Source organism: Phytophthora ramorum, assembly GCF_020800215.1.
Source record: "Phytophthora ramorum isolate Pr-102 chromosome Unknown Phyram_PR-102_s0006, whole genome shotgun sequence".
Classification (NCBI taxonomy): Eukaryota; Oomycota; class Peronosporomycetes; order Peronosporales; family Peronosporaceae; genus Phytophthora; species Phytophthora ramorum.
In genome coordinates this window covers 1802879-1824506 of record NW_027150652.1, presented here as the reverse complement: position 1 = coordinate 1824506, position 21628 = coordinate 1802879, and the positions used below count along the sequence as shown (strand labels likewise).

At 53.0% G+C, this 21628-nt stretch overlaps 8 protein-coding genes across 8 annotated transcripts; 4 read left to right on the top strand and 4 right to left on the bottom strand.

The window, feature by feature from the left end:
• Positions 1-19: 19 nt before the first annotated feature.
• On the top strand, positions 20-4487 carry KRP23_7461 (Regulatory-associated protein of mTOR; the record flags this gene model as incomplete). Its single annotated transcript, XM_067892780.1, has 4 exons — positions 20-3528; positions 3608-3829; positions 3929-4231; positions 4298-4487. 4 exons carry the CDS (start codon positions 20-22, stop codon positions 4485-4487), a joined length of 4224 nt encoding a protein of 1407 aa, XP_067744626.1.
• A 113-nt stretch (positions 4488-4600) lies between these two features.
• On the bottom strand, positions 4601-5716 carry KRP23_7460 (Glutathionyl-hydroquinone reductase YqjG; the record flags this gene model as incomplete). The annotated part of the gene is made up of 2 exons (XM_067892779.1): positions 4601-4804; positions 4868-5716. The coding sequence occupies 2 exons, from the start codon at positions 5714-5716 to the stop codon at positions 4601-4603; spliced, it is 1053 nt and encodes a 350-aa protein (XP_067744625.1).
• A 653-nt stretch (positions 5717-6369) lies between these two features.
• Positions 6370-7053, top strand: KRP23_7459 (Dynein light chain Tctex-type 1; the record flags this gene model as incomplete). Its single annotated transcript, XM_067892778.1, has 5 exons — positions 6370-6384; positions 6477-6524; positions 6590-6722; positions 6828-6905; positions 6980-7053. The coding sequence occupies 5 exons, from the start codon at positions 6370-6372 to the stop codon at positions 7051-7053; spliced, it is 348 nt and encodes a 115-aa protein (XP_067744624.1).
• A 64-nt stretch (positions 7054-7117) lies between these two features.
• On the bottom strand, positions 7118-9538 carry KRP23_7458 (putative phosphatidylinositol 4-phosphate 5-kinase MSS4; the record flags this gene model as incomplete). Its single annotated transcript, XM_067892777.1, has 1 exon — positions 7118-9538. One exon carries the CDS (start codon positions 9536-9538, stop codon positions 7118-7120), a length of 2421 nt encoding a protein of 806 aa, XP_067744623.1.
• Positions 9539-10230: 692 nt separating this feature from the next.
• KRP23_7457 (Glutamine-dependent NAD(+) synthetase) lies at positions 10231-12375 on the top strand (the record flags this gene model as incomplete). The annotated part of the gene is made up of 1 exon (XM_067892776.1): positions 10231-12375. One exon carries the CDS (start codon positions 10231-10233, stop codon positions 12373-12375), a length of 2145 nt encoding a protein of 714 aa, XP_067744622.1.
• Positions 12376-12384: 9 nt separating this feature from the next.
• KRP23_7456 (RAC family serine/threonine-protein kinase-like protein) lies at positions 12385-14532 on the bottom strand (the record flags this gene model as incomplete). The annotated part of the gene is made up of 12 exons (XM_067892775.1): positions 12385-12726; positions 12803-12952; positions 13049-13159; positions 13230-13392; positions 13467-13540; positions 13602-13676; positions 13735-13788; positions 13869-13943; positions 14012-14059; positions 14145-14229; positions 14303-14404; positions 14489-14532. 12 exons carry the CDS (start codon positions 14530-14532, stop codon positions 12385-12387), a joined length of 1323 nt encoding a protein of 440 aa, XP_067744621.1.
• Positions 14533-14991: 459 nt separating this feature from the next.
• Positions 14992-18191, top strand: KRP23_7455 (Calcium-transporting ATPase PAT1; the record flags this gene model as incomplete). Its single annotated transcript, XM_067892774.1, has 2 exons — positions 14992-18034; positions 18118-18191. 2 exons carry the CDS (start codon positions 14992-14994, stop codon positions 18189-18191), a joined length of 3117 nt encoding a protein of 1038 aa, XP_067744620.1.
• A 240-nt stretch (positions 18192-18431) lies between these two features.
• Positions 18432-21365, bottom strand: KRP23_7454 (Ubiquitin carboxyl-terminal hydrolase 51; the record flags this gene model as incomplete). Its single annotated transcript, XM_067892773.1, has 5 exons — positions 18432-18635; positions 18703-18810; positions 18884-19778; positions 19847-21267; positions 21345-21365. The coding sequence occupies 5 exons, from the start codon at positions 21363-21365 to the stop codon at positions 18432-18434; spliced, it is 2649 nt and encodes an 882-aa protein (XP_067744619.1).
• Between the last annotated feature and the right edge of the window lie 263 nt (positions 21366-21628).

Below are 21628 nucleotides of genomic sequence, written 5' to 3'. Positions count from 1 at the left end.
GCAGAGGAGAAGGCCGAGCATGGCAGTGATGTCCCAGTCGTCCGCGTTCGCGTCGCCGCGGGTCACGACGACCACCAATGGGTACGAACCGCTGAACGGCAGTCGGCCAACTGAACGCGCGGGCGGTCTGCGCTTCGCTCAAGATGTGGAGAGGCCCAAGCCCATGGAGATCGTGCCGTGGCGCATGCGCGAGCGCATGAAAACGATGGACGTGGCACTGGTGCTGTGTCTCAACATCGGGACGGACCCTCCGGACGTGGAGAAGTCGACGCCCTGCGCGCGCAAAGAGTGCTGGGTGGACCCGTTCTCCATGCCGGCCAAGAAGGCCATCGAGACCATCGGCAACACGCTGCAGTCCCAGTACGAGCGCTGGCAGCCGCGTGCGAGATACAAACAGACACTGGACCCGACCGTGGAGAAGATCCGCGAGCTGTGCGTGAATAGACGACGTCTGGCCAAGCACGACCGCGTGCTGTTCCACTACAACGGACACGGCGTGCCCCGCCCCACGCAGAACGGGGAGGTCTGGGTCTTCAACAAGAGCTACACGCAATACATCCCGCTACTAGTGTACGACCTTCAGTCGTGGATGGGGACGCCGTCTATCTACGTGTTCGACTGCTCGGCAGCCGGAGTGCTGTTGAATCACTTCACGACGCCGCCGACGACCACGGCCCAGGCGCATGGACGGAATGCAAGTCCGTCAGCTAATGAAGCTATTGTGCTCGCTGCCTGCTCTGCTGACGAGCTTCTGCCGATGAATCCCGAGCTTTGTGCGGACGTGTTTACGTCTTGCTTGACGACACCGATTACGGTGGCGCTGCGGTGGTTCATCTCGCAGAACGAACTCTCGATGGCACACCTGGACGCCAGCTTTATTGAACGTATTCCCGGGAAGCTAACAGACCGAAAGACGCCGCTGGGAGAGCTAAATTGGATTTTTACGGCTATCACTGATACGATCGCATGGAATATGCTGCCTCGCGAGCTTTTTCAGAAGCTGTTCCGGCAGGATTTACTTGTGGCGTCGCTCTTTCGCAACTTCCTCCTGGCAGAGCGCATTATGAAGTCGGAGGGCTGCTCTCCATGCTCCCTTCCAGCTCTACCTCCGACGAACCACCATTCTTTGTGGCGCTCGTGGGACTTGGCTGCTGAAGTGTGCTTGAACCAGCTTTACAAGTTGTCAAACCCGTACCCGAACGTGGATATGAACTTCCAGCCCTCGCGATTTTTTGCGGAGCAGCTCACTGCGTTCGAGGTATGGTTGCAGTTCGGGTCCTCTGAGAAGGCACCTCCACAACAGTTGCCTATGGTACTGCAGGTATTGTTGAGCCAAGTTCATCGTCTACGTGCTCTCGTGTTACTGAAAAAGTTCCTTGACTTAGGCCCTTGGGCAGTCAACCTGGCACTTTCAGTTGGAATATTCCCATATGTGCTCAAGCTCTTGCAATCCCCTGCTAGTGAGCTTCGCCAGGTGCTTGTTTTTATCTGGGCAAAAATTCTGGCCCTGGATGCAAGCTGCCAGGTGGATCTTGTGAAGGATGATGGCCATTCCTACTTCATATCTCATCTTGCTGCCGGTCTGCACAACGGTGGAAGCAACCAGAGCGCCTACAGCGCTGCAGGAAGTTTGATGCCTGCTGAACAGAAAGTTATGGCAGCCTTCATTGTCTCAGTGATCTGCAACAACTACCTACCTGGCCAGAAGAGCTGCTTGCCTCAGTATTTGCACAAGATTTGCATTAACATGCTTCAGGATCCAGAGGACGAGGTTCGAAAATGGGTTTGCCTGTGTCTGGCCAAATTGTGGGAAAATTTTGACGACGCAAAGCGAGTTGCAGTTGAAGACCAGGTGCCGCGTATACTAGGCACAAAGCTGCGTGACGACCGCCCTGAAGTTCGTGCTGCTGCAGCCTACGCACTTGGTACTTTAGTTGGCTTCCAGTGTGACCCCAACGCAAGTGGAAAACAGGTTGATGTGAACCGTCTGGAGGATTTCCTCCGGCTGCGAGCCCATGACGACATTGTCGTAGCTCTTGAATTGCTGCGGGGTTGTCGAGATGGATCCCCACTGGTACGTAAGGAGAGTGTGCTAGCTCTGGCGAACGTGATTCTGCACAACTACCACCAACCGCGTTTTGAATCTATAGCTAAGCACTTCAAAAACCAGCCTGTGAGCGCCTCTGTCGTATCGCCAACAGCATACAGATCCTCACCAGTTGGAGTGGACTTCAAAGCGAGTGATGAAGCACCGAGCTCATTCGAGAGTGCCAAATCGAATTTGCAGAGTGGTGGGGACGTTTTTGTGGATGAAGAGCTGCTAGATGAGATTGGTGAAGATGCCAAATACTATGCCCAGATTTGGCATGTTCTTAAAGAAATGCAGTCGCGGGATCCCTTCCCTTACGTGGTGGACGCTGTGAAAACAATTGTCAGCTTCGTGAACGCTAGCATTTTGGAAGCCGAGCAAGATCAATTGCGAGAAAACAGCCAAACTGGAAACGCACTTACTTCTCCTCCGCGAAGTGCAAAACCTGAAACGCTCTCGACTATGCGCACTGAAAGAAACGCTGGCAGTCCGTCTCAACTTCGTCGAGAAGGGTCCGTGCCCGGGTTGGACCACTTTCAGGCCCATCAGGAAGAAAGACGATTCGGTGTCTCCTCTGAAAATGCTGTTCTTGCACCACCAAACTCCGAGCAAGGCCATTTGATTAGAAACCCAGAAATGCACATCCAACCTTCTACAGCAAAAGGATTGCGATCAGCCATGTCGGTCGGCAACTTCCAACAGTATCAAGATAAATTCCAGCGAGGGCCTGACAATATGTTGGGAACTGGAGATAACCGAGCCATCCTCCCTACCCCCTCTAGCACGGCGAGCAACTTGAGTCATACTCAATATGGGCCCTCCCAAATGGCACTAGGATACAGAATGACCAACAACGTTTTACCTGGTGAAGAAGGGATGGGCTATCCTGTGCACGTACCTCCTGCGTTGGAACGTTACGGTCGTCAAGAAAACTTTCCGGCCGCACTGCAGTCAACGTGCTATGAAAGACACAAGGCACAATTCAACGACCCAATTTTGGAGCCTCTGCGCGAGGATGAGGACCCATTGAGTGAAAAGGGCGCTGAAAGGTGGGAGCGTTGCCGTCGATACAATCGGATCCGAGGTGCAGCCATGAAATTGGCACCAGGTTTTGCGTCACCTCGAAGCTCCGCAAAATCGCCTGCGACGTTAGGGCTGCGTGATTCTAGCCAGCAAAACGGACCTCTCTACTCTCCTATCGATTATGATGCAGGGCGCCGTGCGTCAACTCTGGGTGACCAAGAAGAAGTAAAGGATTTCACGCTCAATCTGCGCCAACGCGCCGTGTTGAATAACGATGCGGAGATGACGTCGCTGCTTCTCTTTCACCCATACGAGACGATGCTTCTCATTGCAGACGAGAAAGACCAGATCTCACTTTACAACTTTGAGGAAACAGAGACAAAGGTGTTGAGTTTTGGGAACAAGAATCCGCCGGGGTAAGAGATTGCTGCGGCATATTTCTCTCATATTGAGGATTAACTATGACCTGCTGTTATCTTTCTTTGTTGTTGACAGATCTCGCTTGACATCATTGAACTGGATCAATGAAACGGAAGAAAGCCTTTTAACGTGCGGTTCCGACGACGGCGTGATTAAGATTTATCACGGTTTGCACAACCCCCACCCATCGATAGGCAGTCCCAAGCTCCTATCGGCATTTGTCGCGGTTCCTGATCTTGTGCCGGGAACTCGTGGCTCTGGCCTCGTAATGAATTGGCAGCAAGATGCCGGCATGATGTACGCTGGTGGTAACTCGAGTGTTCTTCGCGGATGGAATTTGCGTCAGGAAAAGTGTACTGTTGCATTACCAACTCAAACAGACTCTTGTATCACCAGCATGGCGAGTGATGATAGTAGTCCGGGAATGGTAGTGGCTGGCTTCGGAGATGGCACCTTGCGGATCTTCGACGCAAGGAGCAGGCCCGACTACGCTGTTAAGACCATCATGAAGGAGCACACGTCGTGGGTGGTGCAGACACACATTTACGCGGGTCGAAACGAACTGCTTACAGGGTCTGTGACGGGCGAACTGAAATTTTGGGATATGCGGTATCCTAAGAACAGCGTCAAGTCGCTCGAAGCTCATCGATCACCGATGACCGCCCTCGCCGTTCATGACTACGCCCCGATATTTGCCAGGTGCGTTCTATCGTGGAGACTAGAAATGCTCAAAATGACACTAACTGTTGTGGTTCCTACTTGCAGCGGCTCGCACAATCAATTTATTAAGGTGTTCCGCAGCGATGGCGAGCAACTGGCGCTCATCCGCTACCATGAAGGGTTCCTGGGAGAACGAATCGGCCCCGTGTCGTGTTTGGCCTTCCATCCACATCGGCTCTTCCTAGCTGCTGGTGCAACTGACTCAGTGGTTGCTGTCTACTCGAGCGACAAGTAATCTTGATAGGGAAAGTGAGCCACCGCTGGTGCAAATTCATCCGTGTTTGTAGCTTAAGAATCAAATCGTATGAATTGCTGACACGGCAGCGAGTACTTTCACTCCTACTCGAATCAGTTGCTGTTCACCGGGAACTCGGGAAGCGAAGCGTTCGAGAACCGTTCGCGGTCATGTTTCTCGCTGTAGTCAGTGTTCGGTCCAGCCGGAACAATGCCGAACGCGTTCAGGTGGGTGTGCGATCCGTAGTAGTGCAGCTTGATATGCTGCATGTTGACCGACTTGGTCACAGGCGGGAACTGGTAAATCTCGCGCGTATACTATAAAAGGTATCACCGTTAGATCAAACTGCCACCACACCATTACCAGCAGCAATCACGTACGTTCAGCAGGTTGGGGTAGTCCTTGATCATCTTCTTGTTCGTCTTGAAGTGCACATGGTACACCTCATCGAAGCGAATGAGCGTCGTGAACAGACGTACATCGGCCTCCGTAAAGACATCTCCCACGAGGAAGCGCTGCTTGGACAGGATGTCCTCGACGCGGTCCAGTCCCTCGAACAGCTTGGTCACCGACTCGTTGTACGCCACTTGCGTGGACGAGAAGCCGCACTTGTACACGCCGTTGTTGATGTCGTTGTAGACCCACTCGTTCATGGCGTTGATGTCCTCGCGGAACTTGCCTGGGTACAAGTCCACCTTGGACGGCACGATGGCGTCGAACGACGAGTTGAAAATGCGGATGATGTCGGACGACTCGTTGGACACAATGGTCTTCTTGACCTTGTCCCACAGCACGGGCACCGTGTAGCGCGTGTTGCCCTCGGAGCACATTTCGTACAGGTCACGCACGTACTGCGCGTTGTTGACCGTGTCAGGGATGGCCCCCTCGGACGAGTATTCACCAAGGCCTGAGGGACCCGGAAGCCACGGGGTCTTCTCAGGGTCCGCGAAGGCCCAGCTCATGTGCGTGTCCTCGGGGTCGTTGGGGCGCGTGCGCTGGAAGACCGGGTGCACGACGGAGAGGCCGATGACGTCCTGCAGCCCCTTCATGTAGAGCGTGATGAGGCAGCGGTGCGCCCACGGGCAGGCGAGCGAGATGTAGAGGTGGTAGCGGTTCTTCTCGGCGGGGAACTCGGCGTCGGCGCTGGGTTCAATCCAGTTGCGGAACTTGCTCGCGTCGCGCACGAACGTGCCCTTCTCGGAGACGGCCCACGTGTTCCTGGTCGTCATTGCTGCGGTTGCTGGCGGGGTTAGTGAGACTTGATGCTCAGCGGGTGAATTCGAAAGTGACGTCAGTGAAGTGGATCGGCAGCCAAGTTGCACCAAGTTTCGGTAATCAAAAAAGCTGGTGAATTGGCCCGAGCGCGCCTCCGATTGGCTAAGACCGTAGTTTACCAATCGACCGTTGAAGTGACCTTGCTAATAGCAAATGCTAGCAAGGTCACTGCGGACAGCAAGTTTGCTTGCCGCGGTCGTCATCGATGTCAGAACGAATACGACAACCGGATAGAATTGCTGGTTGCACTAGCTTGGCTTTCCTTCAGGAGCACTGACCGTTGCGTTTCTGGTGACTCGAACAAAATAAACACTGAGCGGAACGGAAGTGCGTGGGCGTGCGTTCAACTCCGCGAGCAAGCAGAGTGAGCTTTGGACCACCGAGTTGAATTACAGTACCCCACAAGCAGAGATTGGCATCCTCGTGAGTCACGAGTCAAATCGATAATGACGATCGCTCTTCAATCGCGGCAAACGACAATTTGTATCCTTACGTCGGCTGTAACGTGAAAATATACGACAAATATCACAATATAATGTCAAATTTACAAAAGTTTGGTTTACGCCGTATGAATTGCGATCGCCCTTGGAAGCGCCGTAAGATTAGTATGGAGAACGCCGCGGTGCGTGCTTTGTGGCGAATTGTAGGCCAAAGCAGAGGGGGTTATTGACAGCCCTGACGTCTGACTAATGCATACATCGCTCTGTGATACAGTATGAGTTCCACCAGATCCAGGACGAGGTCAAGAAGATCGCTCTGGAGGTGAGACGGCCGCCATTTTAAGGTCATTTGACGCTCCTGACGCTCTATGGTGGCGTTGTGTGCAGATTCCGGAGAAGGTTCTCGCGGGCCACACCTACCACGCAGCGGACGTGCACCAGTGGACGACGGACATTTCGTCGCAGTGCCTCAAGGAGCTCAAGGGCGTGGCCAACGGCTCGGCTGGATTCAAATACATCGGTCCGTTGCTAAGAGAGTGCTTTGGTGTTGCAAAAGTGTTAAATAGTTACAGGCAACATGAGTACGTACGCAAACTAACGAATGCCCGTGTGGGCGCTGCTACAGTGAACTGCACGATCCTGCAGAAGCGAAATGCCGGTTTTCACACCAACTCGTCGTGCTTCTGGGACGCGGAGCGTGATGGTGAGTATTGGACGTGTGGTGTTGAGATAAAGCGTTGTTCCCGACTGACGTTTTGTGGTTTTTGGAAATTCCAGGCAGCGTATCGATCCGATGGGAGAACGCGACCATGACCTGCGTTCTCACGGTCTACTGCGTCAGTCTTCAGTAGTCACAGCCGAGATCTGTTTTTGAGAGCGATGGAATGGTCGCATGGGTTTGATGGGGGCAGAAACTTAGATCTCCATCGAGAGATTTGAAGTAGTATCCATCGACAGGTTCGCGATGTCCATGGAGAAGTTCACGTCCATGGACATGCTCGTAAAATCGACCATAATTGACTCTCCGTGCTGTTTTTCTGGGTTGCGTCTCTTGGAGCCAAGGCGGCGGCCGAAGATAACAGTGTCAATCACGTTACGACGGAAGCGATCTGCGTACGGAATAGGTTTCATGCACGAAATGCCCTTTGAATCACGACATTGCAGGCGTACGCGTACCCAGTGCTCGAGGCTCTTCTTGAAAGACCACGGGGTCAAAATGTCGATGATACCCATATTCACGACACACGCGTCAGCCGAGAAAGTCGCCAGATTTCCTCTAGGACGACTAATACCTTGCAGGGTAGCACCGTTTGGGCTGAGAGACTCCAAATAGCCTGCCTCGTCACCGCTCCCAACAAATAGTTTGCCCTTCACAGTTGGGCCACCGCTTCGAGACAGCACCGCTCCACTACCACCACTGGACGTAGAGAAAGACTTATGTCGGCTCAAACCAATCACCAAGCTGTAGTCCATGGAATTCATGCGCTGCAAGAATTCCGTGTCGGCGTACAGCTGACTGCCTAGTTGCTCGGCGACGTCAGTAGGAAGCCCAAGCCGACGGCACGACCAGTTTAGGTCTTTTCCTACGACAAACTCCGCATGACCAAATCCAGCATTTGGATTGAGAGAACATACTTCCTCGGACATGCCTACCACGAAATCATGACCACAGAATTTGCACACACGCTGAGTACCGCTAGGTGAGTCCCCGCGGTGACGACCAACCCATGCACCCTTGAGATCGTACAGTTCGTCGATGTTCACGCTTGGGTTGTTTAAAATGTTTGTCAGTACAATAAACAGAACGGAGTGGTGCTCCATCACCAACTCGTGGCAGCCCACGTAGCGACAGAGGTAGCTGTTCGGGTTGCGACGAAGGTGTGCCATGTACTGAGGCAGGATGTAGAGGAGATATTTCTGCTCTGCTGGTGTGCATGTCTTGAGAATGAAAGTCTGGTCACCCGTATAGTAGAGGAAAGAGCCGCTCTTGCCTTCGCTGAAACGCTCGCGGGTGCTTCCCTTGAATGATTGAATGTAGCTTTCACGAGTGATACCAGACATGCGTCGGATTTCATGGAACACCTCGGGTTCGTAGTCACGGAAAATAGCTTTTTGGCCGGACGTAGCGCCATCCAACTCAAACGACAACACACTGGGCGTCTGCGATACAGCTCCAAGTCTCAGTTGCCATGGGAAAATACCCGACCGTTGAGTAAAGGAGAAGATTGACTCGACATTAGGATTGATGCTCTCGTTCTCAGGGATGCCCTTGGCGCTGCTCGCACCCAGTTGGATTCCTTTGGTAGCAAAGTACAGGATTTCACGACGAAGTACCCATGAGGCATCGTACACTTTGAAGTAGTCATCCCAGTTCCGTTGTCGCCACAGCTTGAATGTCTTCAGTACACCCATCGACTTCGTCCACAGTATAGCGCTGCCTGTACCCAAAAAGGCGATTGAAAGACGGCCAAAAAACCGTAGCGCCTTCTCCGAAGCTGAGTTCGTCGCTACAACGCCGCGATGCCGTAAGATGTACGGGATCGTCACGACCATCCACAAAGAGAAGCTCCAGAAGAGAAAGCTGCGCATCGAGTCGAGATTCGTGCGAGTCTTTGCATTACCTCCCATGGTGAGCCGAACGCGCTTGGTTGCTAGGATGTAGCAGCCGATGCTCACGCAGTACCCGGCACAGACCGGGATGAAGAAGATCTCCAGCAGGATAAACTCGACGTCGTTGCTGTCGCCATCGTACTCGGCCGCATACCAGCAGTAACCATATGAGCTGACCCGACCAGTGCCTATCTGCCAGCCCACGATCGTGAACGCAATGCTGATGCCCCACACAGCCACATGGTAGATTGGGTTGAGCCACCGAGACGAGCGGAACGGGTACTTGGTGGTGAAATAGAAGTTGAATGCGAGCGCGAAGAAGTAGAGCTCGTGCGAGAGCAGCGCGAGTTGCACCACGGGGGCTGTGGTGCAGCAGCTTCCATAGGTGGCGGACGTCTGGGCCAGCACGGTGCCGTGGAAGAGCATGCCCATGAGCGCGACCCACACGAGCAGCGACGAGTGCTGCTTGCGCACGGGCGGGAACAGCAGGTACGTGGTGAGGATGAAAGCGAAGCCCAGCAGCGAGAGCGCGTTCACGACCGTCGAGATGGCCACTGCGCCCGGGAACTCGGTCTCGAGCTGCACGTAGCCGTCGGCGTCGCTACCGCTGGAGCTGGAAGCCGCTGCCATCAGCCGTCGGCCGAACAGGTTGGTGCTGTCACTCGTGGCCGCCGCGCTAGAGGACGCGGACGAGGCCTCGGCCGTCGAAGGGATGCACACGGTCATCACCCGTCACGCCCGTCCGCTGTCTCTGGGGGGAGGGTGCAGCAAGGAGCTCGCCTCGATCCAGCACTGCGCCGCCCACGACGCGTCTCGGTAGTGCCAGATGAATGCGGTGTGGCGGCTTTCAAGGGATTCGCGTGCATAAACGAGAAAAATAGAGAGACGGTCAGCATTTCAGCCAGTGCGATCGCTCCTCGCGCGAAGAAGACCTAACCTGCGACTCATTCTTCGATTTTTGGTGTACCACACAGTGTGGCGACACCACGAGCATTGGTCGACGTAGTGATGTATCGCTCTCAATGCGCAATAGGCTGGTACCTCTCAGCGTCCAGCTGGAGCGAGACCAGAGCGGATGAACAGCACGGAAGCCGCTGGAGAAGAGGCGGCCTGATAATGTCGCCATGTCAGCTGGAGGGAGTCCACTTGAGGCCCGCGGCCAGCGGAATCACTGATTCAATCAGTGATGCCGAGCGGAGCCCAAACTGGACGTGACTTCTTCCTCGCGTAGAGAGCAGTTGCAATTTGCAATTTGCAATGCTCGCCAACAAACGGCGTCTAAGCGGCAACGGGACAATTTGTCCCGGACAGTGACTTCAACTTGTCGACCATAGAAGTGTGTACCAACACACCAGGTTAGTGTGGCCCACTCCGCGCACCAGCAATCGACACTGCACTAATCCCCCAAAAGCGAGAATATGAGCGCGCTGGTGACCGTGGCCACGTGCAACCTGAACCAGTGGGCGCTGGACTTCGATGGCAACCTGGAGCGCATCCTCGAGTCCATCCGCATAGCCAAGGCACGCGGCGCGCGCTACCGCGTGGGCCCCGAGCTCGAGGTGTGCGGCTACGGCTGCGAGGACCATTTCCTCGAGCAGGACACGTTCTACCACTGCTGGCAGTCGCTCGAGGCGATCCTGAGCTCGGACGCGACCAACGACATCCTGTGCGACATCGGCATGCCTGTCATGCACAACGGCGTGCGCTACAACTGCCGGGTCTTCTGCCTGAACCAGCGCATCCTGTTCATCCGCCCCAAACTCTTCCTGGCCGACGACGGAAACTACCGCGAGAAGCGCTGGTTCACCACATGGAAGCCCAACCTCGAGACGGGCAAGTCCCGTGGCCTCGATAAGTTCGTGCTGCCTGCCAGTCTGCAGAAGATCACGGGCACCGTGCACGTGCCCTTCGGCTCAGGCGCCGTCTCCACGCTAGATACCTCGTGCTCCTCCGAGACGTGCGAGGAGCTCTTCACGCCCGACAGTCCGCACATCAACCTCAGTCTGGCGGGTGTGGAGATCATCGGCAACGGCTCGGGATCGCACCACCAGCTGCGCAAGCTCGACCAGCGTATGGACCTCATCCGCGGCGCGACGACCAAGAGCGGCGGTGTGTATCTGTACGCGAACCAGCAGGGCTGCGATGGCGGCCGTCTGTACTTCGACGGCTGCGCTGTTATTGTGGTGAATGGCCAAGTGGTGGCTCAGGGCTCCCAGTTCTCGGTCAAGGACGTGGAGGTGATCACGGCCACTGTGGATCTCGACGACGTGCGCTCGTACCGTGGATCCGTCAGCAGTCGCAGTGAGCAGGCCAGCTCGCTGGACACGGTCATTCCCAAGATTGACGTTGACTTCAGCCTGTGCCACGACGAGGCGTCGTTTTTTGCCCAGCCTACGCCTGGCATTGATGTGCACTACCACGTGCCTGAGGAGGAGATAGCGCTGGGACCGGCGTGCTGGATGTGGGACTACCTGCGTCGCAGTGGTGGTAGCGGATTCTTCTTGCCTCTTTCTGGTGGCGCGGACTCATCATCGGTGGCATGCATCGTCGGTGTGATGTGCCACCTCGTGGTTGAGGCTGCCAACAGAGGCGACGAACAGGTGATTAAGGACGTTCAGCGTATCATGGGCACGTCGGATCAAGAATATCAGCCTCTGGTACCCGCTGATCTCGCTTCGCACATCCTCCACACGACCTACATGGGCACGAAGAACAGTTCGGCTGCCACCAAGAAGCGCGCCTCGACGCTTGCCCAGGAAATCGGATGCTACCACCTTGAGATGGGAATGGACATGATGGTGGATGCCGTTGTCAAAACTTTCCAGCTTCTGACGGGCAAGGCACCTCAGTATCTGTCGCGTGGAGGTACTCTGCAGGAAGACTTGGCGCTCCAGAACATTCAGGCGCGTCTTCGCATGGTCATGGCGTACCTTCTCGCTCAATTGCTACCGTGGGTGCGCTCTAAGACTGGCTTCCTACTCGTGCTCAGCTCCGGCAACGTTGACGAAGCCCTGCGTGGATACATGACCAAATACGATTGCAGCAGTGGTGACTTGAACCCGATTGGCGCAGTGTCGAAGGGTGATCTGAAGAAGCTTTTGCGCTGGGCAGCAGTCAAGTACAACTACCCTGCGTTGCAAACTGTCGAAGAGGCTCCTCCGACAGCGGAGTTACGTCCTACCGATGAAAACGCTGGAGAAGACGCTGACCATTCGCAGCTAGATGAGGAGGACATGGGTATGACCTACGACGAGCTAGGATTCTTCGGTCGTCTGCGCAAAATTGACCGATGCGGCCCGTACTGGATGTTCCGCAAGCTTACAAACCTGTGGAGCCACCTGACGCCCACTGTTGTGGCAACGAAGGTCAAGCGATTCTTCTTCTATTACTCGATTAACCGCCACAAGATGACCACGCTGACGCCGTCCTACCACGCAGAGAACTATTCGCCGGATGACAACCGTTTCGACTTGCGCCCGTTCCTTTACAACTCGCGCTGGACTCGCCAGTTCAACTCGATTGATACTCTTGCCACGAGGCTGGAAGAGAAGAAGGAGCAGTAGCTTTGTTGTTCAAGTCAGAATGGCTGGTTGCTTGCTGGCTGCCGTCGCAATAGCGTCGTTGATGTCCTTGATATCATCGCCATCTATAACTAGACTTGCGATAGTTGGCAGCAGCTTTGTGTTGATCGGAGACTGTGGGTTTGACATGATCTCCTTAATGCTGTCCTGCCGGCAGAATGAGAATCCTCGAAAAAGATTGTTGTGCTCCTCGATAATTTCGTCGCACATCAGGTCGGAAGCAGGCATGTCCGTAAACGTTTTGTCAAAATTGCTCGTGTCCGCTTCGTGAGTTACAGTGGGCACTTTAGGAGGTGGAACGCGAAGACTCTCCATCTTCTCCCAGTCCACCGACTACGATGTCAGACAGATAACCACAATTAATCAGCATGTTGCTTTTTCCAATGCGGGTGATTCGGAAGACACGAACCTTGAAAAACGAGTGACGTTTCAAAGCCTGCACTCCCTTCACCACAAACATGGAGGACTTTCCGCCTCCAAGTCTTTTGCCCACATTACGTTCCAGGAGCGCCTTGATCAAAGAGTGAGCTTCTCCCGAGAGCCAACCTGGCAAATGAAGCTGTGTAAATAACGGGAATCGCCGTAAGAAACACAATACACGTGTACAATCAATATCAACATCATTCTCTCCAGCTTGACAACCACAGTGGCCAACCTTAGCTGAAATAATTTTCTTGTGCAAGTCTGCTGCATTTTTCGATCTGAATGGCGGATTTCCGGTGAGCATTTCGTGTGCCAAGGCACCAAGTGACCACCAGTCCACCGCCTGGTAAAGCAAAATACACACGCACCAAAATCAGCATAAGCAGCCAAACTTGGTAACATGCATATTTTACCGAGTCGTATCCCTTGCCAAGCAGCATTTCTGGAGCCATGTATTCTTTTGTTCCGCAAACTGTCAGCAGCTCCTGTCCGTCAACGTACTCCTTAGCCAAACCAAAGTCGGTCAGCTTGATGTGGCCTTCGGCTGAAATGAGAACGTTTTCTGGCTTCAGGTCACTGAAAGGTTGATAGACAGCAGAGTGAGCACCAGCGCTATACTTCGAAGTACTACAAAATAATAATACACGAACCGGTGGATGATGCCGTGTCCATGAAGATGCTCCAGGGCGAGGATCATTTCGGCCAGGTAGAAGCGTACGGCGTTCTAACAGAACCGTGAGCTTAGTTACTAATGGCCCGTTCCCAACCATCAAAGTAGCTAGTACCTCGGTGAATGTGCCTTCCTCTTTCAAGTAGGAAAACAGTTCTCCGCCTGACTGGTATTCCATCACGAGGTAAACCTGGGAATATAATCGTTAGAACGATGGTAACGAGTATACCAGGTGGTTGATTTGTTACCTTTGATTCAGTCTGGAAAGCATAACTGAGGCCAATGACGAAGGGGTGACGAATCTATCAAAAGTAGCAGGGTTGTAACACAGATGCAGTAAGCGCTCACGCCACTTACTCTAAGTGTCCATCGCTAGTCCTGCCTTGGTCATGACGTCGCGCTCGGTTTTCATGTAGTGCACGCTGTCCTTATCGATGATAAACTGCTTGCTGATAATCTTAAATGTGCGTAATAAAACACTATAAGAATCTAAGGTAAGTGTGCGTTACAGTTCTGTCGACCTACTTTCATCGCGTGAACTTTTCCGGTCGACGAGTGGCGCACCAGCAGCACCTTAGCACAACAACCAACCACAAACCAACATTTTCTCAAGGCCTGTGGCCAACACTCACTGTTCCTCAACAGCCTCATTATTTACCTTTCCAAACGCGCCTTGCCCGATGACACTCAGCAGCTGGAAATCAGCCAACGACGCAGTTTTCTTATCACCTGGAGCTCGGATCCTGCAGAGCATCAACCACTTCCCCGTTCATATCCATCAATCACCTCCTATTGATCGAAAGGGCGACTACATACACTAGCTCTTCTGGCTCGCCACCGAGGTCGACGGGCTTCTTTCCTGTGCGGAAGCATTCCTTGCACACTGGACGCTGCAGATGGCGCTGCCCGCCGTGAAACCTGCTCCAGACAGCGAGCATCGATCGGATGTTAGCACCACAGCGACTGCAATGTACCAGCAGAGAAGGGAGGAGACGTGCGCACTTGTTGAAGCCTTTGGTGACGCAGCAGGCGGCACAGAGCGGCATGGTCGCCAAGTTCAAGTGCTTGGCGATCGAGGTCTTGCTTGATACATGGACGTGCAAGTCGTCTACATCCTATTTTAGCCAATGAAAATTGTTCTGAAATCGGATTGGCTGATATCCCTCAACAGACCACTTCAACAACGGCAACTATTTTTGCAGGGTCGTACCTCCTGGTTCAAACGCAGAGCCTTTTATAGTCGCGGGACGCGAAACGTACTCCAAGAGCGGGCTAAAACAGAAAACTCCTCGTGGTCTTCAGCGCCGCAACAACGGCAGGGAACAGCTCTCCTCTTAGCACTGGACGTCAATACCTGGACTAGCAGGCCACCAGATGCTGCGTTGCTAAAGCTCTGGTCTGTCTTTCGTCTTCTCCAGCATTTTCTGCCGTGCTCGACACCCAAATCCGAACATTTTTGACTTGACTACCGGGTGTTTTGGTTGCAAGCGACAACTCATCGTAGTATGCCGGACCTCACGTCCGTCCAGCCGCTCCCGCCGCCTGCGAAATCCCGCCGAAGCAACAACCAAACCAATGCTACGTCCAGCATCAGCAAGGTAGCGCCGTCATCTCCCTATGGTATCACACTCGAGGAAGTCCAGAAATTAAATCAGGACCAAATGACGGAGGCGAATCTCGAGGAGCTCAGGCGGATAGGAGGTGTGTCTGCTTTGGCGACGCTTTTGTGCGTGAACCTAGAGCACGGATTGCCACGCAGTGAAATGGACACAAACTTCATGGTGCGGCGGGAATTATTCGGGCTAAATGTTTTCGTTGATGCCCCCATGAAGGGGCTATTTCGGCTTTTCGTCGAGAGCTTGCAAGACACAACACTGATCATCTTGATTATTGCTGCAATTGCGTCTATGGTTACAGGCTACATGGAGCACCCGGAAACGGGTTGGAGTGAGGGTGTCGCCATCCTCTTCGGTGTGATGCTTGTAGCTGTTGTAACGTCGATCAACAATTACACTAAAGAAAAACAGTTCCGAGCACTGAGTGCAAAGAATGATGACGTTTTGGTAAAAGTACTGCGAGAAGGAAAACCCGATCAAGTGTCGGTAGGAGATATATCGGTTGGTGAGGTGATCATCCTGGAAACAGGCGATAGGGTACCCGCAGACGCTGTCTTGATTAACGGAAGTGATCTCAGGTGCAACGAGTCGAGTCTCACGGGTGAGCCTGAGGACGTGAGCAAGGTTCATCAGAAAGACCCCTTCCTGCTTTCAAGTTGCCTCGTAGCTAGCGGCCGCGGTGAGTGTCTTGTGATTGCTGTTGGCGCCGAGAGCCGATGGGGTAAAATCAAGTCGAAGCTCGTGCGTGAGCAAAAAGCCACCCCTTTGATGGAGAAGTTAGAAGAAATGGCCAAGCATATTGGCTACGTGGGCATGGCATTTTCCATTGCTACCATTTTGGCAATGATCATCATTTACTCGATATCTGATGACAAAAAACTGGAATACTCGTGGCCATCCTACATTTTGCACACCTTCCTGATCGGCGTTACGATCATTGTCGTCGCCATTCCAGAAGGACTGCCATTGGCTGTGACGATATCACTTTCTTACTCTACCAAAAAAATGCTGCGAGACAACAACCTGATTCGAGTACTTGCTGCCTGTGAAACCATGGGCAATGTTACAAGTATCTGCTCCGATAAGACAGGAACACTCACCGAAAACAAAATGACTGTTGTGCAAGGGTGGGTTCTAGGTCAAGTCTTCAAAGACGAATTCACGAACGCAAATCGAAAGCAGTTCGCAGTAAACGCGAAGGCACTCGACGAACTTGCTGCCAATATTGCTGTAAACACCAGCGCATATCTTAAGGATGTGAGCGGTGTACCCCAGGTTCAGGGCAACAAGACCGAAGGTGCCGTGCTGTTGTGGATGAACAAACTTAATTTCCCCATCATGGATATCCGTCGGGAAAAATTCCAGGTTGCACGCGGTGATCGATTGTTCCCCTTTTCCTCCGAAAAGAAGTCTATGGCTGCAATTGTCAAGCGTGGAGACGGAGGCTGTCGTTTGTACTCCAAAGGTGCTGCCGAGGTGATCTTGTCACGGGCAGCTAAATTTATTGACGTAGACGGCACTATTCAAGACTTAACCTCGAAGAAGCGTGACGAGTTGAATGGCATCATCAGACAAATGGCCGAGTCCGCGTTGCGCACAATATGCGTTGGCCATCGAGACTTTGCGAAGGACGAGCTGCCAAACGACTTGCAATCACTTTCGGAGGCGCCAGACCAGGACCTAGTCGTGAACGCCATATTCGGTATTCAAGATCCTCTTCGGCCGGATGTTACTGACGCAATTAGGGATTGCAAGCGCGCTGGCATTATGGTTCGCATGGTCACGGGTGACAACATTCACACAGCATCGGCAATCGCGAGACAGTGCGGGATTATGACTGAAGATGGAATTGCTCTTGAAGGGCCCGTGTTTCGAGCAATGAGCGTTGAAGAGGTGAGCAAACTTATTCCTCGGCTACAAGTGCTGGCACGATCGTCCCCGGACGACAAATTCCGACTCGTGAATTTACTGAAAGACCGCTCGGAGGTTGTTGGCGTGACTGGAGACGGCACAAATGATGCGCCAGCATTGCGCACAGCAGATGTCGGTATGGCGATGGGAATCACAGGCACCGATCTCGCCAAGGAGGCATCGGATATCATTATTATGGACGATAAGTTCTCATCCATCCGGAAGGCTGTGCTGTGGGGGCGCTGCGTCTACGACAATATTCGCAAGTTTCTGCAGTTCCAGCTAACTGTGAACATTGTGGCTTTAATCGTCACCTTTGTAAGTGCTGTCACAGGCAAGGAGCCACCGTTAAACTCAGTTATGATGCTTTGGATTAACCTTATTATGGACACCATGGGAGCACTAGCACTTGGCACGGAAGCCCCCACCGAAGCCTTATTGGATCGGCGTCCGTACAAGAAAACCGCAAAGCTCTTAGGAAGGTGTATGGTGAAGAACATTGCCGTGCAGTCGATCTTCCAGTTGCTGCTCGTGTTCCTATTACTCATTTATGGCGCGGAGCAATTTGGTTATCATGACGGGAACGAATGTGTTGCGTGGGAGTACACCATCAAGTCCAGCTTTCCCACCCTCAGCAGCGATACCTGTGCGACAGCAAACGGGGATACTTGCTGGAGTTTGTCTTGTAATGACTACGAGAAGAATTCTACAGTCCTTGACTACCCTCTGGATTGTCTGAGCGATAGCTGCTCGTCCTATGACTATCGACACTACACGATAATCTTCAATACTTTCGTGTTCAGCCAAGTCTTCAACGAGTTTAACGCGCGAAAAACCAACAATGACTGGCGTGTTTTCAACGGCTTGGCGGCTAATCCGCTTTTCGTTATTATCATCATGATCACAATAACCGTTCAAGTGCTGCTCGCAGAGTTTGGTGGAGACTTCATCAAGACGAGTGGAATTTCATTTCGGCACTGGCTCATCTGCTTCGGTTTAGGAGCGCTGTCTCTTCCTGTTGGTAAGATTGGCATGGGAGTTCAAATGCATGATTACACAGGGGCAACTAACTAACCTTACCTTCCTGTGTTGTGACTGGTGAAGGCGTCTTAATGCGATTGATTCCTGTGACCGAATCCCCTGAAGCGTTTGCCAACCCGAACGGTATTTCGCAGTGACCAACTGCTAAGGACATTTTGCGGCTTGTTTCACTGCTGGGCAAAGTGTACGACTCAACAACGTGCTTCCAGCACGAAATGCCGACACAAGCTTCGCTCCAAGATGAAACATTTGCGGTAGTTCAGACTACGCATTTGCCTCTGCAGCAAGGACACAAACGATGACGCGGTGTAGTTTATTTCAAAAATATTAGTATACCCAATCAACACAGTTGCGCGCACATAACTCGCTCCATGAGATTACAGGAACGCACGCAGACCATTACGAGGAGTTCCTTGCAGCTGCTGACTGGAACTCTCGTCATTTTCGTCTCCAGACGGCGCACGATTCAGCGGTACGTTTTCTTTGCCTTCATCAGCACCGTTCCTTTCCGATTTTACGTAAAAGAACATGTAGCATGATTCCTGGCTCCGATATGCCTGAAGAGCAGACTCTTCCGAAATCTAACAGGACATCTGTGTGAGATGCATGGGATATTGGAATGCCAAAACGAGCGGAGCAAAAACGTACCAACGACTCGTGCGTATCGTTTCGACGGATCCATTGACCTTCTCCATTGCACACGTCGGCGACGTAGTGGCCCTCATCGATACTCTTACCCAAATGATGAATGACGCTCTGCAGCACAAATGTAAGTACGTTAGCAGGTGTTGGGGCCAGAAACTAGAGCAACCGGGAGGAGTGCACGTACCTTCAGGGCATACCGTCCTTCGTTTCCTGATGAAGCTGTGTTATTGATGGAGCGAATCGGGTCAATAACTGCGGGAGGGACGACTGGGTCGCATCGCTTAAAGAGAGCACCGCTGTGAGGGTTCACTTCGAATCGCTTCAAATGAAAGACAAGAACCGACGGTAGCGATTTAACCTGGTACGCTGACGCTGCTTCCTTCCCGACCTTGCACTTCTCGCAAGTCAATTCCAGTACCTCCGTTTCAAATTGTTTCTGAATCAACGTCTCAAGTTCAATCTGTGGAGGTCGTGGCAGCCATCCAGTTGCTGGAGTTGATGGCGACACAACGGGTTTTGTCACGGTGCCGGCAGTTTTCATTAGAGAAATCGCGGATTCTTCACTTTCACCAATTTTTTCACGATAACTGCAAGATATCCTTGGGCAGCAGTAGAAGCGTTCGTCACCTTGGCCAGTTGTAACAGCAGTAAGGTCGCAAAAGCACTGTCGTTCGGGTGGTGGAGGTGCCTGAGGCTCTTGTTCCGCAGTCGGTTCCTGGTCTGGAACGGGGTAATACGGTAGATCTAGGGAGAAATCGTAAAATGTTTCGGCTTGCTTCCGGCTGTACCCACAATTTCTGCAGGTCAAGGTGCGGTTAAGCTCCGCTCGAAAGCACTTCGCTGGGGGTAGCTGGCAGATCAGGTCTTGTTCCGTATCCGAAGACTTGTCCTTCTGCTGGTTTTTCTTTGCATTGGGGCTGCTACGGAAAAAGCTCAGTAGACTGTTCATCTGTACTTGGGGAGACGACTTGGCCTCTTCAACGATTCTTTCAGTCACATCACGGACGGTCTCCACTAACTCTTTTTCGTATTCCGTCACCAAGTTCAGCAAAAATTCGTGGGCGTCTTGCTGAAAATGACTGTAATAACGCAGCAAAATCAGAACTCGTTAGACCAATACGATAATGGACAAGCAAGGTTCACGTACGTAGCGAACATTGCGTTCTTCTTCCCCATTACATTCTTGAGTGGCTCAGGGTTGATCGATGTTTCACTGCCCTTGATCACCAACTGAAGTAGTTGACTTAGGGTGTACTGTAGAGGGAGGTGCTTGGTATCACCGCTGGTCCGCCAGGTGTCATAAATCGTCCTTAGCTGTTCTAGAGATTTCGCCTTCACACTTGCCTGGGGTTGGTTCCGAATAATTCTAAGCACAATGTCTTTATCCTGAACGCTGCTGACAAACGCAGGTAGGGCTGCCAGAGCTTGAATGACAGCGTTCATGTAACAATAGTTTCCCAGGTTCAGCAAGCCATGTGTGCTTCTTTGGGTTCCATCTTCAAGAGCGCCGCTTACAGTTCCACTCGATGCATCGTCATCCTGTCCCAATTCATCAGCAGCAGACTCCATAGACATATCCAGTTCTCGAGCTGTAGTGTCAGCGCACGGGCCTTTGAGTTGGCTCTTCTTGAAAAAATGCGAGGTGATTTTCCTCTGTTCTTCCGCCTCAGAGCACTTAACTGCAGGTTCATCATCAAGCATCAACTGCAGAGAACGCACGCGCTTGTTTATCGATCCCGTGATCGATTTCCGGCGATTCATCTCGCTGGAGCTGCCGCCAGATCCACCTGCTACACCTGTACTCTGATTCTCCGGCGTGTGGCTGCTGTGCCTCTTAAGATCCGGCGGGGTCGGTCCACTCCGCAGCTTCAGCGATCGAGCTGGACTCAGCCACTCACGCGACGGAGAACGCAAAGACGGCGTATTTGACTCGCCTGCTATCTTTCCTGCACTCGAGGGACTCAGCGAGAGGCGCGCTTTCTTGCGGAATGGAGAGCGAAACGGCGACCTCAACGGCGAGGCAAGAGACGAGGAGGGCCCCTTCGTCGTCACAGGCAGCGGCGGTGGCAGCGTCAACTGCGGCATTTGTTGGGGTGTCCCAATGTCAGCCAACGGACTACGCTTGGGGGTCATGGGCGGCTTCTTCGCGGGGCTCTTGAGCAGTGTCGAGGGGCTCTTCAAGGGGCTCTTGAGCGTGTTGACGGGAGTGAAGCCCATGACTTGGTTCAGCTGTTTGCGGATCTTGCGCTTCTTCTTGCGGATCTCTACACCGGCCTTGCCGTCCACCTGGTCCTTCAGCTCGGCGTAGAACTGCTTGGCCACAGCGTCCAGCGCCACTGTGAACACAAAGCGCCGCTTGCCGTTCTCCACGCGCACCGTGCGTGTAGGCGCCGAGTCTAGCGTCGAGTCTTTGTGGGTCAGCACACCCTTGCCCACCCATAGCATGGCGTCGCCGCTCACGAGGCGCGCGTTGCCGACCTCTTTGCGCAGCACCAGCTCCGTCTGCAGCGTGGAGCGGTCGATTTCTCCGTCGTCGCGGGTCACCTCTAGAACCACATTCTTCACGCACTGTGGGGAACGAAAGAGGAGCAGCACAGAGAAGTCAGTGGATGGAGCTGTGAAAGAAGCTTCTTATTACCGCGAACCTGGATAGGAAGGTCCGTCATGCTTCGGGAGCGGAACAAGGCAAAGTCAGTCGCGGGTCACAACGCTTAAGGTTTTGGCGGGGAATGACCCGCGATTTTGGCGGCAAAAAGAGAGTTTTCGACCAATCACAGCAGCAAATATTGGCCAATCATGTACACGGCTTCACTTCAACTTGTTCATTTCAAAACGATGCAGGGACTACACACTACGACGATCTGCGCCTCAGCGATCTAGACGAATGCGTGTTTGTGCCCGCGACAGAATCCTCCGGCCTGGCTGCTCT